This window comes from Pseudopipra pipra, chromosome 11 (genome assembly GCF_036250125.1).
Source record: "Pseudopipra pipra isolate bDixPip1 chromosome 11, bDixPip1.hap1, whole genome shotgun sequence".
NCBI lineage: Eukaryota > Metazoa > Chordata > Aves > Passeriformes > Pipridae > Pseudopipra > Pseudopipra pipra.
The window spans coordinates 17,459,148-17,474,011 of record NC_087559.1 but is presented as its reverse complement, the minus strand read 5'-3'; the positions used below and the strand labels follow the sequence as shown (position 1 = coordinate 17,474,011).

General features: G+C 45.4%; 1 protein-coding gene across 2 annotated transcripts in view; it reads left to right on the top strand.

Annotated features, from left to right (window-relative positions):
• Positions 1–14,864, top strand: part of RBM6 (RNA binding motif protein 6) — a 57,314-nt gene that overhangs the window by 18,984 nt on the left and 23,466 nt on the right. For both annotated transcript variants that reach the window (XM_064667913.1, XM_064667914.1), the window contains one exon: positions 3,076–3,149. In XM_064667913.1, coding sequence (XP_064523983.1) covers positions 3,076–3,149 — 74 coding nt within the window. The remainder of the gene's footprint in view (positions 1–3,075; positions 3,150–14,864) is intronic.

The window sequence follows — 14,864 nt, the reverse complement described above, 5'->3', positions numbered from 1 at the left end:
AATCCCCTGCCCTGCCTCTGGTAACAGCAGCTGAATTGCAGTGTTCTGACAGACAAAGTGTGTGTGAAGGTTTTGGAAATAAAAACATCCAAGCTCAGCAGCTGCTACACAGAGCTTGAACAAGCCCTATGGAGGAGGCAGGGAAGAGGCACAACAGTTGGTGGCAGGAGCCTCTGTAGTTGCTCCCCGTTTAGAACCAGCCTCAAGCCACTTGCTTTTGTTTCAAGCGTTGTGCTACAATTAATGTGATTGTGGGAAAATCAGCAGATACTGCATTTTGAAGGTGCGGTGCCGTTGTCTCACAGGCCTCCATTTCAGTCACGGTCTAAAATGGGAGGATGCTCTGGTGAAGCTGGGGCAGGGGGCAGATCGGGGGTGCTGTGCCGCCCAAGGCTGATGTTACTCCCTAGTTCTCACATCCTGAGTGTGCTTGTCAGATCCATGCAAAGCTCCGGATCTGGGGGCGGGGGAAAGTGTCAAGCCCCCGCACATCTTCAGCAGCGGTTTGGAGCAGAGCAGTGGCTCCAGGCTGCTCTCTTCTTGCATCACTACTTCGGTGCTGTCTGTGCAAGGACAGCTCGTAGTGAATTCCAGAACGCTGCGTCCCTCTGCAACCCGACCACAAGAGCCCAATGTCTGGCCTGAAGCTGCTTTTTGGCACGATATGGGGCCACAGTTATTGTTTTTGTACATGTTACTGCTGCTATGTTTATGAGCTGGGTGGGGGAGAGCAGAGGTGGGAGAGTGCAGAAGGAGAAATGTGCTGGGCTTCCCCTTAACTGTCTCCATGTAATGCTTGGAATGGTCCTCTGGCGTATATTCCTCCAGGGGTCTGAGCTTTTGTATATGTGCATAACATTCAGCATTGCACTCACAGTTGTGTCATGCTGGATTAAATCCATGTCTAAACTACTCATTCCCTTCAGGAGGACTGGGTTGTAAACGTCCTCTTGTTGCAGAGCAAATAGAGTGAAAACTTCTGCAATCTTGTTTTCTGTCAGGAGATCCCCTGCTTCACATACACATGGAAGTAAGATAGTGCCCTGATCCTTGCTGATTACAGCAGCTTTCAAAAACCTTCTCTGAAGGGGAATCAGGAGCCTTATGGGCTGACAAATATAATTCATGCGGCTCTTTGCTAAACAGAATGGAAAGAAGCGACTTAAGAGTTCTGGGTTTGAGTAAGACTTTAAAATGTAGCATGTGAGGCCGCACACTGTGTGTGAAGTAGCAGAGGTGTCTGCCCGGAATGCAGAACAGTCTCCCACCAAGGGGCAGCACTGCTCCTGGAGAGCAGCTGCCTTCTGCAGAGAGGAGAACTCTTTCATTTGCAAAATGTGATCCGGTGTGGCTGTGCTGCAGGGCAGAATGGATGCTCTGGGAACAGCTGGATCAATTTGGTTCCGTGGATCCTGCCAGCTGAAACCATACCTCTAGTTCCAGGTGCCCACTTCATGTAAGAGTATCAAGTGGCTTTAGCTGCTTTCCACCACAGATGCTGTGCTGCTGGACTCCATCTTTCACTGAGCTGAAAAGCACCCAGATTGATAAATTTCCCTCTAGCGTAATTATATTGACTAAAATAATATGGGAAAGGGGAATAAATTCCTGTGTGATGTGGAAGATGTGCTAGATGCAAATTGGAGTCTCATTATTAAAGGCAGAGGTGCAAAGTCAGAATTGTGTTGTTGGAACTGCATGCAAAGAGCTCCTGGAATAAAAAATAATTAAAAATCAGTAGAGTTTGATGATGAAATAGTTTGTGTGGCCTTGTTTCTGATGTGGTAAACTACAAAGATGTAAAAAAAAACAGAGAAAGAAAAACTAGAGAGTGCAGCAAATGTTCTTTGACATAGACTGGGGGGAGATGGGGGTGGTTTTCCAGCAGGCTGGAATGCCTTGTCTGAAAGAAGCATGGGTGGAGTTACCTTCCCATGGAAGGTGAGGGGCTGAAGCAATAGGAGCCAGATATAAACCTGGTTCAAAGATACCAGAGTTAAAATGTGCATCTTAAGGAGAGGAGACAGGCTCTCCACCAGGACACTTAGGTGCCTAAAATGGTACAAATCACACACAGCCTGGCTTTCCTCTCACTCCAAACCCACCAAAAGAGCAGCAGGAGGAAGGAGCCAAGCCTTTCCTCTCACTGTGTGTCCGTGTAGAAGCATCTTGGCCCATGGTCATGTGGAAAGCACTCTTTTGGAGCGAGGTGGCCTTTAGGTTGTGACTTTACATTGTTCCTCAGCACTCCAGTTCTTGGAGGTAGCTTCAACATCGAGGATGAATCTTCAGTTGGTCTTAGGTTCTGTAGTGTTCACCCTGCACTTTGCTTTGGGACATAATATTTCAGTGCAGGTAACTGGAGTAGACAGTTAAATCAGTATGTCCCTTCTGCAGTGACTGAGATGACAGCTTCTCAAGCAATGAGAAGAGGAAAGGCTCTCTAGTTTCTTGAATCTAAACTTAAAGCTCTCACACCCTCTTGTTACATGTGCAGTAACATCCATACCAAAATGAGAAAGGTGGAGTTCTCATTCCTACCCTGCTGTACTTTTTCATAATGCAAGGGATTGGACTTCAAAAAGTAAGCAGGTGTTGAAAGAAAAATAGCAAAGGCAAAGGAATGGTGTTAGTTCTTTCTGAAATATTGCCCAATTAAAATGCTGGCTATTCGTGTAAAGTACATTTGCAGCAAAGTACTTGGAAATGATTTATCAACACTTACTTTGGAGAGTGCTGCCTCCAAGGTAGCACAAAATGTGAAACTGGCAATGGAAAGTCACTATGCCTTAAAAAAAACGACAAAGCAATTATTTCTTGCCCTAAGGAAGGGTGTGCCTGTCACTGGGTTGTGTAAGGGGAAGTGGGAACACTGTACTATTAACATTCATGATAAACTGCACAGTTAATCATCATCCAGCTAGTCCCTGGTTTCTTTCTTTTTCATTCTGGAGTAGAGGGGTGGTGGTTAGAGGGTTTGTCATTGGAGGGAAAGGGAAATTGAATATTTGATGTGGCTTTCTTTATGACAAGGCACTAACATGACTCCCGTCTGTATTTAAATGCTGTCCCCAGGTTACGACTATGGCTATGTCTGCGTGGAGTTTTCACTCTTGGAAGAGGCCATCGGATGCATGGAAGCCAACCAGGTTGCTTTACAATTCGGTCAATGCTGCTAGAAGATTTTTAATTTTTTTTTTTTTTTTGGTGGGGTGGTGGAAAGCCTACGAGGTTTTTGTGAAGGAAGATCTGTTCTTGTATAATACACAACACCGCGGTTTAAATGCTCTTACCAGAATCTTATACAAGGCTTAGAAATGCCAGTGGGAAGGAGCTGCTGGACACCAAATGGCCCGCCCTCCTCCCTGGTGTGTGTCAGCACGCTGGCTGGAGTCAGAAGCTGGTGGCTGACAGACTCCTGATGCAGGTTTTGACCCTGATGATTCTGTACTCACACTGCAATCTGGTTGGGAAGAGCTCTGCTAGCATTGGATTCTTCCCCTGTCTGTGTGCACACACACATGCACATGTGACTGTAGGTGAGGCCTCTGGATGCAGCTCTGAGTCAACTGTGACTTGCAGGCTCCACTTTTCCATATGCCTTGTGTGTGGGAGAGATCCTTATTGTGCATCTCCCCCATATCTATCCCATCCTTTGGCAAACTGGAGCTGCAGACATGAGTTCTATCCTACGTGCAGTTGAGCCTGGTAAACCTGAAAGATTCCTTAAAAAGAAAAAATGGCTGAAATCCCCAGGGAGTAAGTACCCATGGGGGGCCTTTACTCTGACCTGGTATTTGGGGCTAGAGCTGTTGTTCGCCATACAAGAGCAAGATGCATAAGATTTGTTAGACAGAACATTTTCCCATCTTACACCACCCTTCCCGTGCCTTGGAACTGTAGGTGGTGGATCACTCAACCAAACCAACTAAATGATTGAGATACCCCTTCCTTCACTACATCCCTTTAAGTTTCCTCTCTGCTGCCTTCTTCCTCCTAATTTGCCTGACTAAGAAACCATATCAATTATCTTAAGCCTTTTTACCTGAATCCCGGGTCTCACTGTCATGGGAGGAGAGTTATGAGTCAGATTCAGAGCTGTGCATCTGCAAAAATGTACTTACAGTTAATGAATCTTCACAGCTGGGGTTTCAAAGGTCCTGCTAAGCACTCGCATTTGCCTCTATTTTGAGTTACAGAGGTATTGCAACTTACAAAAATGTTTCACAGAAATAATTCTGTTGCTGGGAAAGAGCCTGGCACATTCCCACCGGGGTGGTGGTGAGGAGCATAGAGAGAGAAGGCTCCGGAATTAATTATTACTTTTACCATCAGTGACAACTTCTATTTCCCCTTCAGTGTTGCTACAATTCCCAATTTATTTTGTTGTCACTGGGGAATCTGTAATTGTAGATGACATTCCTTTTAACCAAATGCCTCTCCATATTCTGCTGACATGAAATAACATCTCCGTGCACAAGAGCAATCCCCAAGTACCTGGGAATTTGGGAATACCTCTTTTTCCTATTGTTGATGCCTGCTCTGCCCCTTCTCCTATTTGGAATATATAGATTTGGGCAGGTTTGGTCCATTGCTATAGCAAAGAGCCTTTAGGCACCAATCCTTAAACTAAACTGAGTTCCTGGAGGTGCCCAGTAACTCACTGCACACACGTGCCCAGGAAGAAGCTGTGGCTGGTGTTCCACTGCTGCTTACACTGACCTCCCCAGCAGCAATTGCAGCAGGCAGGCTGGGGAATGTTTTCCTGTGGTTCCCTTCCAACATTCAGGCAGGTGCTGCCAGAACCCTGCTATTGGCAGGGGTAGTGGTCCCAGCCATGCACTCCACCAGTTAAAAACTGACAGGGTATGAAGTCTTCCAGTTTTCTTCCTGCTATACATGTCTGTGTGTGTGCAGAGGAGACCTGGAAGATGGAGTGTTTGGAGAGGATCATCTCCAAAGCCTGCATGTGCCTGTCTTCATGATGTTTCAGTAGACCTACAGTAGTTAGTAATTAGTGAAGTTAGAAAGGTGGGTTTTGGGGTGACCCAAGTTATTTGCATTTGGTCAGGAGAGCTGTAACCTCTGGATTGCCCCACATAGGTTAACTTCTCTAATTTGCTTGTAATTGAACATGAAAAAGAGCCCTTCTCATTATTTAAAAAAAAAAAAAAACTAGCAAGATTTGTATCTGACGTACTGCAAGGGAAGATAGGTGACTTTTAAGTTCTCACTAAGAGCCAAATAGAGATATCCAGAAAGGGAGTTATGAATACAGTTGTCCTTAGAGAATAGATATCCCATTTTAATAACTTCCAGGGTAGAGTTCTAAGATGGTCTCCTTAGACTGAGAATCAGTCTGCATTTTTGCAAGCTGCAAAACCTGTGTTAGCTAAGACACAGATTCTTTGATAGTTCAGTTATTTTCAGAAGGTTATCAGCTACCCCTGTCAAACTCAATCACTTGGGAAAGCATAAATAGCAAATGACATCCTGGTCCCTCTCTAGTCAACCTGCCTCTTTCTCAGGCATCTGCAGACTGGGAATAAATAGCTTGTGCAAACCTAGCATTTTTGGATGCTGTTTGATGCCTGTTGAACTCCCCCTGCCTGAAGAACAATTTGCTACGTCCCTATATTGTGTAATCTCCCTACCATGAAATTCTTTTGTTTTACCCAGCACGCACTTAAGATCATTCCCAAATTTACAAACTACAGGTTTACCAGGTCCAACTCCCTCTATTCAGTAATGTGACACATTCATGTGTGTGTGACCGCTGAGATCTGAGGGGGCTTTCTGTTACATTTATTGTGATAAGGAAACATCCATCTTCTGTGTTGCCCTAATTTTCGAGGAGAGTTTCATTCCACTTGTATTAATTGCTGCAGCTTAAGTAATGACAACATCCCCCTTATTAATTGCTTTGCTTTGTTGATTGTTGCATTGGCAATTTATTCCAGCTCCAGGGTCCCCTCTAATGTGTCTGAAAGGTGCTGGGTCGCTGTTATTCCCATTGTGGAGGTGCTGGGCACCAAGTGCTGGCTCTCCTGCTGGCTTTGGGGGCTGTTTGCCCCAGCAGGGCAGATGGGCTGTTGAGTTGTTGTGCAGGACCCGGGTGCAACTCTCGTTGCAGCCTCATGGTTGGTGATGCTCCTGGTGGCCTTTTGTTACACGCTGGCTGTCATTTGAGTTGTGTGAGACCTCTCTTCTGTCTGTGAGGAGCTGCTTTTCTCTTGGGGAGAGACAGGTATTTTGAATGGAAGACGGGGTTTCTGTCTGCTAAGTCACATGATTTCTCCTAAATAATCCTTCCCTCCTTTATTTTCGTTTTTGAAAGGCTGGTGATGTGCCATTTGTCTGACTGTGTTTTCTTTGGCACCCTTTTGACACCCTGGTGTAGTAGGTGTAGTGCTCCTGTCTGGGGGCATCAGGTTGGCTTCTTGGAAGCAACTTCGGGAATACATCCCGTGGCTCTTCTTCTCCATATGTGCTGGGATCTCTTTGCACTCCTTCATTTGTAGAAGAGATAGACACAACAAGATTGTTACTGGGTGTGAGAAAATCAGGTGGGACGTGAAGTACCCTTCGTGTACTGCCGCGTGTCATAAAGGCAGCCGGAGGAGGAGAAATGGAGGGAGCCTGTCTCCGCTGCCTGGATATTTTACTGTTTTCTCTGAGGTGGAGATGATTGTTACACATAGGCAAGCAGGAAGATTTTTTTTTTTTAACCTTAGGAGCAAATGGTTTGTCTCGCTGACTCTGTAGCATTGTCTCCAAATCCTCAGGCCTCAAAGGTAGCAACGCTGGCTGCGTGAATATTTCCTGGGTTTTGTTGCTAGTAAGTAACAACTTTGTAATCCTTTCCTCCTGTTTCTTAAGTAAGAGGGTGAGAGAACAGCTATAGCATGAACTTTTAAAAACACATACATCACGAATTATTGTGGAGGTCTCCAGGCGTGTGTTAGAGTGGTCATTCCACTTCCTGCACTGAGGCTGGAATGTGTCAGAGCAGTTTCCCCTTGCAGCGCTGTCGTGGTTCAGCTTGCCAGGCACAGTGATACCTTCATTCCCTGCTTGTTTCTTACTGGGGAGGCTAAGAGGGATTCTTACTGGATTTTGTGGGTGCTCACCTGAGCATGTCTCACCCCTGAGCAACTGGAAGCATCGAGTGTGTGTTTCTCCTGCTCTGAGCCCTTGTATCCATTCACTGCAGTGCCTTTCTGCATTCCGTGTGAACAGAGCTTCTGGTGCAGATCAGACTTCACAGGCTTTTTGCTGTGGCTGTTGGTGTTAAAATCCACAAGATGCTGTGACAAGCAGGCAAAGCTTAGGACTTTCTGTCCTGAAAACATTTGCAGTAACAAGTCACAACTCTGTGTGGCTTCCCAGTTAAATACAGAAGGAGCATGTGGTTATCCTGAGAATGGAACTTCTCCTGTGACCTGTAGCCAAGGAGTGTTTCTTGAAGCCTGTGGTGCAAGAAGTGTGTTGCAATTTGTAAGGGAAAATCTGTGTCCAGACATCAAAAATAATTGTTTTCCTTTTGATAGGACGTGCTGAGTTATAGAGTCGGGCATTTTTTTCTAGAATCTGCCAAATGCCCCTTGTAATGGAAGATGACACCCGCCTCAAATGTATTTTCATGGGCTGTCTGGTATCCATAATTTATCCACTTGACAATGTCAATCCATCTCTTTAGCTTTAACCTGCAGTTGAGGGTGGTGGTAGTGGCAGTTGAGGGTGTCCACAAATAAACTGAAATCCATTTGTGTGTTAGGCTGAGGGTGCTTGCTTTTGATCTGTCCTCCTTGGATCACCAGCTGATCTTCTGCTTTTCTTGTTGCATATTAGGCATGTGGATTTTGCTCAGGTTCTATCTTTGCATATTTTTTCCCCTATTAAGCTTGTCCTGCTTTTTGACTGTGTGGTTTTCTAGAATTCCTTTTGGAGCATGTGTATAGAGAGGGAAAAGGCTTGTATACTTACACCTACACAGTGTTTCTTCTATAAACATCCTAATGGTTTGGGAAACATGCACATTGTGGAGGAATTTTTATGAGCCACCTGACCTATGGAAAGTTCCCTCCATAGGCTAGTGGGTGAGTGGATTTCCAGGCAGCAGAGCTGATTTGGGGTTTTTTTTGTGTCTGATTCAGTGTGTGACCTGGTCACGAGCTCAGCCTGGTCTTACATCACTGAGGCTTGATGTGTTGAGTCAATCATCTGTTCATTCCCTCTTGTGTCTCACTAATCACCCCATCGAACCGGCATTTAATTGGAGTTGTAAGCCTCTCAGATCAGTATGGAAGTCTGCAGTGGGAAGCTCCTAGTGCTGGGCAGACACTTGCCTGTGAATAAGCAGTGGGATCTGCCTGTGGTGACCTGTGACAGGGCTGGGTGTGTGGGTGTACATGTGTGTATCCTGTAGGGATGTTGTGATAAAGTGATCTTTCTCTGTGTGCTGCAGGGACCTTCTTTATGCAGAGAAGGGTAGCTTTTGGTGTGAAATGTAACTGCCAGAAAGTTCTGGTACCGAAAATGTTTCTCTGGACCTTCTCTTCTGTCTTCTCAACATCTTCTGTCATCTCAGCTGTTCAAGCTGTGTGAATCCTCTTAGTCCCTCTTCCTCTGGCACAGAAGGTTGTAAGAGATCTTCTGCCAGAGACTTCACACACTCTTCCTTCAGCCAGTGGTAGCTGCCCATCAAGGAGTTTTTTCTAGCCCTACCCAGATAAAAAAACTACAACCTCCTTCTTGGCAGCTCTGTCCTGCCTTGCCTCAGGAAGCAAAGTATGCTACACAGAATGTTTTAAAATAAGTTCACTTTTCACTGGGAGAGTTGTGAAGCTGCGTCTTCGTGCTCTACTTGTGTGATTCCCAGCTTGCCATGTCCCTCTACCTCCCTGCTCATGCTCCAAAATCCTGTCCTCCTTTTTCCTTCAGCCTCACCTTACCCCTGTGATGGGGATAGTATGTGTTTGCTGCTGCTGAACTGCTGCTCTGCAGTGGGATTGTCCCATTGAACAGCCTCTGGGTGAGCTGCCTGGAGCGTGCAGCAGATGCTTCAGCAGGACTTCCTTGGTCTCTCTAGTTGTTGCTGGGGACGTGTGGCCCAACAAGGTTATCTCAGGACTCAAATATTGCTGTATATTACAGAATTATCTATTCTGTGTGCTGAGGTTGGCTTGGGCTGCTGTATAAATAGGTTGTTCCACATAAAGCATCCCTCCCTGCCCTTCTCTAAAATGAAACTGTTCTGGCCTCTGCACGTTTCTCTTTTGGTGATGGGTTTGCTGGGAGTTTTTACCCGTTGACACTAAGAAATCTATGTGATGAGTTCACTCTGAAATACCCATTCTTTCCCTGTAGATTGTAAATGCCTCGTTAGTCAAGTTCTCTGTTGGAATGGATGTTCTGTTTACAATGCCAGAAGCTCGAGGGAATAATTGTGATTTCCTGACATTTGTTTGAATAACTTGATCTATGAGTGGTTGACAAGATAAGTGTCCAGTCCTCTCTGGTTGATTGATGGTATGATGTGATAAATCTGTACTTGCAGTGCATCACTCACTGCTGTTGGGCAGCCAAAGGTTGGATGCTCACTCCACTGATGGCTCTCAGTGAGAAACCACTGTGGGACAGCTGGACCTTTGGTCATGCCCAGCATGGCTGTTGTAAAAATGGGAGGGACTCGAAAACTTCTGCTCGTGAATCCAAAGTGTGATGTGTACGATGGATAAGTCTGCTCTCTGCCTGTTCCATAGGGCTAAAGTTGTGTTGTAGAGCACCCATTGGCAGAGCATTCCTAAGAAATGGCTTTGATTCGGTCACTGCCAGCATGCGAAGCGTTTTCCTGAGTGATGTGGCATCTGGCACACTCATCCTTTGGACTCGTTTGTAGGTGAGATTTTGCCTTGAGCTAGGAAGGATTGGAAGTAGTCCTTGGATGCACGGGCAGGATACAAATGCCACCCTGTCATGTAGCTGTCAGGTCCTCCCCTCCTAACGTGTTAATGGAATAGTTGTGCGACAACGAGGAAATCTCAGTCATAGATGCTACGCAGAGGTGCAATTTCACCTTTAAACGGAGAGTGGTTGGTTTACTGCTGGCTGCATTTCCTTGTTGGTTTTTCATTGTGCTTGCATTCATGATTAGTTGATTTTCTGTGAAGATCTGTAGAGACTCTAAATATATCCTTGTGTAACTGTTTGGAAAGTGCGTATCGTTGTAGCCTCAAAGTGCTTCAAAGGAGTGTGGCAAATCAGCGGCAGGACGGATCGTGTGCTGCTGCAACTGATAGGTTGTGTACGTGGTCAGAAGGGGATTTCGGATTAGGATGTAAAATCCCTTGATCAAGCTCCTGTATGAAAGTAGTAGGACTCATGCCACTAATTTGCTTTGATGCTTTTGAAGTCATCCTTTAAGTAAGCCGGTGACTAATAGAACTGGAGCTGCACTCTCAGAAATTCCCTCTGTACTCTTAGAAGTGGATGGTGCTGATGATATGACTGAAGTGTCTTAAGGGAGATAAACAGGCAGTGAGAGGGGAAATGTCTCTATGGGTTCAGTTTACATGAATCAAGACATCTCAGTGAGTGCACCATAACCTCCATTTCCAGAGCAAGACCATTTTCTCTCACGGTTTTGCCATAATGGTTTGCACAAGACCCGTCATCGTGAACGAGACAACACAAGTTGTTGGGCTGAGTCCAAAGAGTCCTTCTTAGCCCAATTCTAGCAACGTCGAGGGGAACACCAGATATATTTTACAAGCATATGAGCCAGATTATAATGCTAGGACTCCATCTGGACTGTTTTGATAAGTGGGAGCACACCAAAATGTTGCAGTTTTCACTTGATGAGTCGTTGTTGTGAGCTTCAGTCTCAGAACTGTTCGTTCATGCTTTTGTGCTATCTTAGCAGCAATTGCTTTTCCATTTCTTGGTGCGCTGTTGGTGTTGGATTGTGGGAACAGGAAGGTAAAAGATTGAGTTGAGGTGGAAAAAAAATGACAAACTGCACACTCCCTGGGGTTAAGGAAGGCAGAAGCACTGTTTCCTTCTCTTCAAAGAGATGGTCTGCCTGCTTTTCTGCAGAAATTACGTATGTTTTTTGTATAACTGTGATTATGATAGTGAGAGAGAGCTGGAATTCCGTTCAGATGTCGATTTTAGTCTGTTTTCTTCCCAGTTGAGCTTGTACTGGATCTTTTCAATGTAAATCTTGGAAGTTTGGCTACCTGGAATTGGGGTACATTCAAAAAAAGTACCTTGAATTTTGCTATTTTCTGCTTGGGTTATGAGGCTCACATGTGTAAAAGATTAAATTCAGATGTTTCAAATTTGAAGACACAAGATCAAAGCTCTGGCAGGCAGCAATTTTTATTTGTGAATTTCTGATTCCACTTGACTGTAACTGGGCTGTTAATGTTCTTGTCTAGAAATGAAATTATTACAGTGGAAAATGGGGGTGGCACGCCTATGTGGACTATTGTGTCATTATCCATCAATCACAGGCAACAAGGAAACAGGTATTTAACACAGGAGGACACAGAGTTATTATCCACCCTGTTCCCCTGCAAGCCACAGGGCACCTTCAAGACTCTTATTAAAGCTTTAATTCCTATAGAGATCACAAGAAACCCTGTATGCTACAGGATCAGAGATTGGGAGCTTTGCTGTCATTCTGCATCTGTGCAGGACAAGAAAACATGTGAGATGGAAGAACATCAAGAGTGCTGCCAGACAACAGCCCTCTGTATTTCTGAGGGAAGGCACAATCTTCCCTGATCCTCTCTTGTCCAGGGGAGAATTTCTTCTTCCATCATATCTGGGAACCTGATAACCCAACATGTGTGAATGGCACAGCCACTGAAAGGTCCTCAGTACCACTGTTTGACCAGCTGAATCCTGGCTATGATTGCTCCCAGAAGGGGGTCACATGGGAAAATCCTGAAGCTGTTTTGTACAAGGAGACACAGGAGGGAGGTGGAAAGATCTTCCTGGTTTCTGCAGTGACAGAAGCTGTCTGATGTAAAGGAGAGTTCTGCCTTAAGGTTTGTTTTGCGGTGCTGTTGCACTGTGTGTATGTGTTGACAACTACCAGATGTTGCATCCAAGTGTCCTCCTTCATCTCCATTGCTTTAGGCCACCTATAAGTTCAGTTAGTTATGTCTTCCCCGGAATGAACAAACAGCTTCCAAAGGACGGGTCTAAATTCAAGTCTGTCATGTAAGGAATTACATTTTTAATGAGGGTCAAAGCTATAAAGCTGTAAACATGATATTTAAGTATTTAAAACACTGCAACTGTCTTTAGAACAAATGGATGAGAGTAATTCTCCCCTGCTTTCATAGACAACAGGGGAAATATTAGTTTTTTTGTGATGTACAGTCCATGTCTAACCAGGAAATTAGCAATATCCAGATGGGCTTCATGAACCAGATTTGAGCCAGGATGGCATTTAAAGCCCAAGCAAACACTTGATGTACTTTTCCATCAAGGATCTCAGGAGCAGAGTTAACAGAGAAAGTAATTTTAAGTTCTCAGAATCCCAAGATGTATTTTCGTACACATAATACCAGGTTGAGAAGTCTCACTAAGAAGCTTTCTCACAGTGCAAAGCTGTACATTAATGATATGATGACTAAGGTATTTCACTGTTTATAGCCTTAGGTTTTTGAAAGCCTGATTGATTCTTCCCAACCTGTGATATCACTGGAGAAGAGAGCTGAGGTGGTTTGGGTTTTTTTTCCCCCTGACAAGGTGTTTTTCTGCGCCTGCTCCTTGTGGGATTGGTGTGTGTTCTCTGCCACTGCCACCTTCTCTGCCCACTGCACTAGCTCGTCTCTCTTTCTTCCTTCCAATGTGTACTGGGCCCATCACTAAATTTAAGAAGTGAATTCCAAAATGTTTCATTGGCATCTCTTAGTGACAGGCAAATCCATCTGATTCTAAGAGGAGCAGCTGAAAGCATCACCTCTCTGATGCTCCAGACCTCACTGCCGAGAGGTGAGCGGCACACAGGGAGCTTCAGGCACTACCTGTGCCTGTCTGCATGGGCCAGTCTCTCTCCTGAGCCACTAGGTATTAAATCCCAGGTATTAAAGTCCCACAAGTGGTTCAAGTGACAATACCTGAGCCACCCACTACTGTGGGGCTTATCTGACTAGTTTGAAGAGGTGTCTGTGCATGTGGTTTCCCCTTCCCAATCCCTTCGGAATTCAGCCAAGCTGAGGCACTTCTGACACAGCAGGGAATCATGTTCTCCTTCCTCAGTGTCAGGGTTATCATAGGAGCTGCTCTCCTGCACACTCACCTCTCTGGCTATACTCTCCCAAAGAGCTGAGGTCAGCCACCAGAGCCTCAGAGCCTGGATATTTACAGAGGAGAGTCACTTCTTCTGCCTCTTGCACCCTGAGAAGGCACTGAATTCCTTTCTTCAGCAGTTCCGGCAACTGGCTGGGAAGGAGGGATGTGGCTGTACCTTTGGATGTGCAGTGAAGTTGTGTGGATGAACCTCTTTAACCCCACTGCCTGTAAAGGAGGAGCTGCTGGGCCCTATGGGGAGCTGTGACACCCGCTAGTGTTATGTTGTGCACAGCTGGGCTGGCAGGAGAAACTCCTTCCAAAGGCTCAGATGACTGTTCTCATGCTGTGCCGGGTTTCTTGGGCAAATCCTGACCCAAGAGGTTAAAGCAGCTGTTTTCCAAATCAGCTCCGAAGAAGAGCTCTCTCAGGAGGCAGCGCCTGCTCAGATGTAGAAATCGGTACAGGTGCCACTCTGAAGAAGTGCCAGCTGCCTTGTGGTTCTGTCCAGGTGTGAGTTTTAAGGATCTGGATTTAGCTTTTGGACAGGCCACCTCAAGGTCACGGTGATGTGCTGGGAATCGTCACTGAGATGTCACAGGTAAGTATTGCACTGCTGGTGCCTTTCCCTGGCAAATGGCAGGGCTCTTTCTTTTACCCTGTGGGAATCAGTGTCAGGCACCCACTTTTGCCTTTTACTCGGAATTTAGGCGTGTTGAGAAATTATGTCTCCAAGGACAAAACCCTCTTTTATTCAGAGCTGCTCCTTCTCCTCAGGGTTTTTGGATCTTCCTTAGCTCTGAGTGCCCAAGAAGTGAGTTTGGAGGCTTGTCTGGAGGAGCCTCTGGCCTGCTCTCTCCCCTGTTTACAGTTGGTGTGTTCTTTGCAAATGTTTGCTGCTGCACAGAACATTCTACATTCTGTTCACCATGGAGGTCAAGCTGTGTTGGAATTGGTGTGTAATCCCACAGCTAAAAGGACATGTGTTTGTTTGGGGTGGGGTCTTTAAATGCTTAATAGGTTGAATTGTCCAGGAATAAATTTACCCCTTTAAGGCAGAACCTTCCAGTCTGACTTTTTTCCAGCACGATTTTACATTGAAATTGGTCTTTAGTGTTTTGATATTTGTGCTTCAAATCTATGATTAAGGAGCTGGGTCTTTCCTCATTGTTTCCCAGCTTCCTTATGGCCATTGCTAATTGTAAGGTATCCCTGAGGGAGGTGCACAGGAAGGTCCTGGGCTGGATTAGTGCATTGTGGTAATGGAATCAAGCTTTATATTGTTTAACAGTGTGATGGGATGAGATGACCTTTCAGGAAGAAGGTGGCTATGTAACAAAATATTGAGAAATATGTCCAGGTCACTAGAGCAGCATTTTGGAGAGAGAGGGGAAGCCTCTGTATTGGGAGCAAATGAAGTCTTTGGAGCAGCTGTTCAAACACAGTGTCCATGCAGTAGCCCATGATAAATCAGAAAAGGAATATTGATGAGGCAGAGCCATGTGGACCCTTCCCTAGAGCCATCTATGAATAGTGATGCTCAATATGCTAAATAT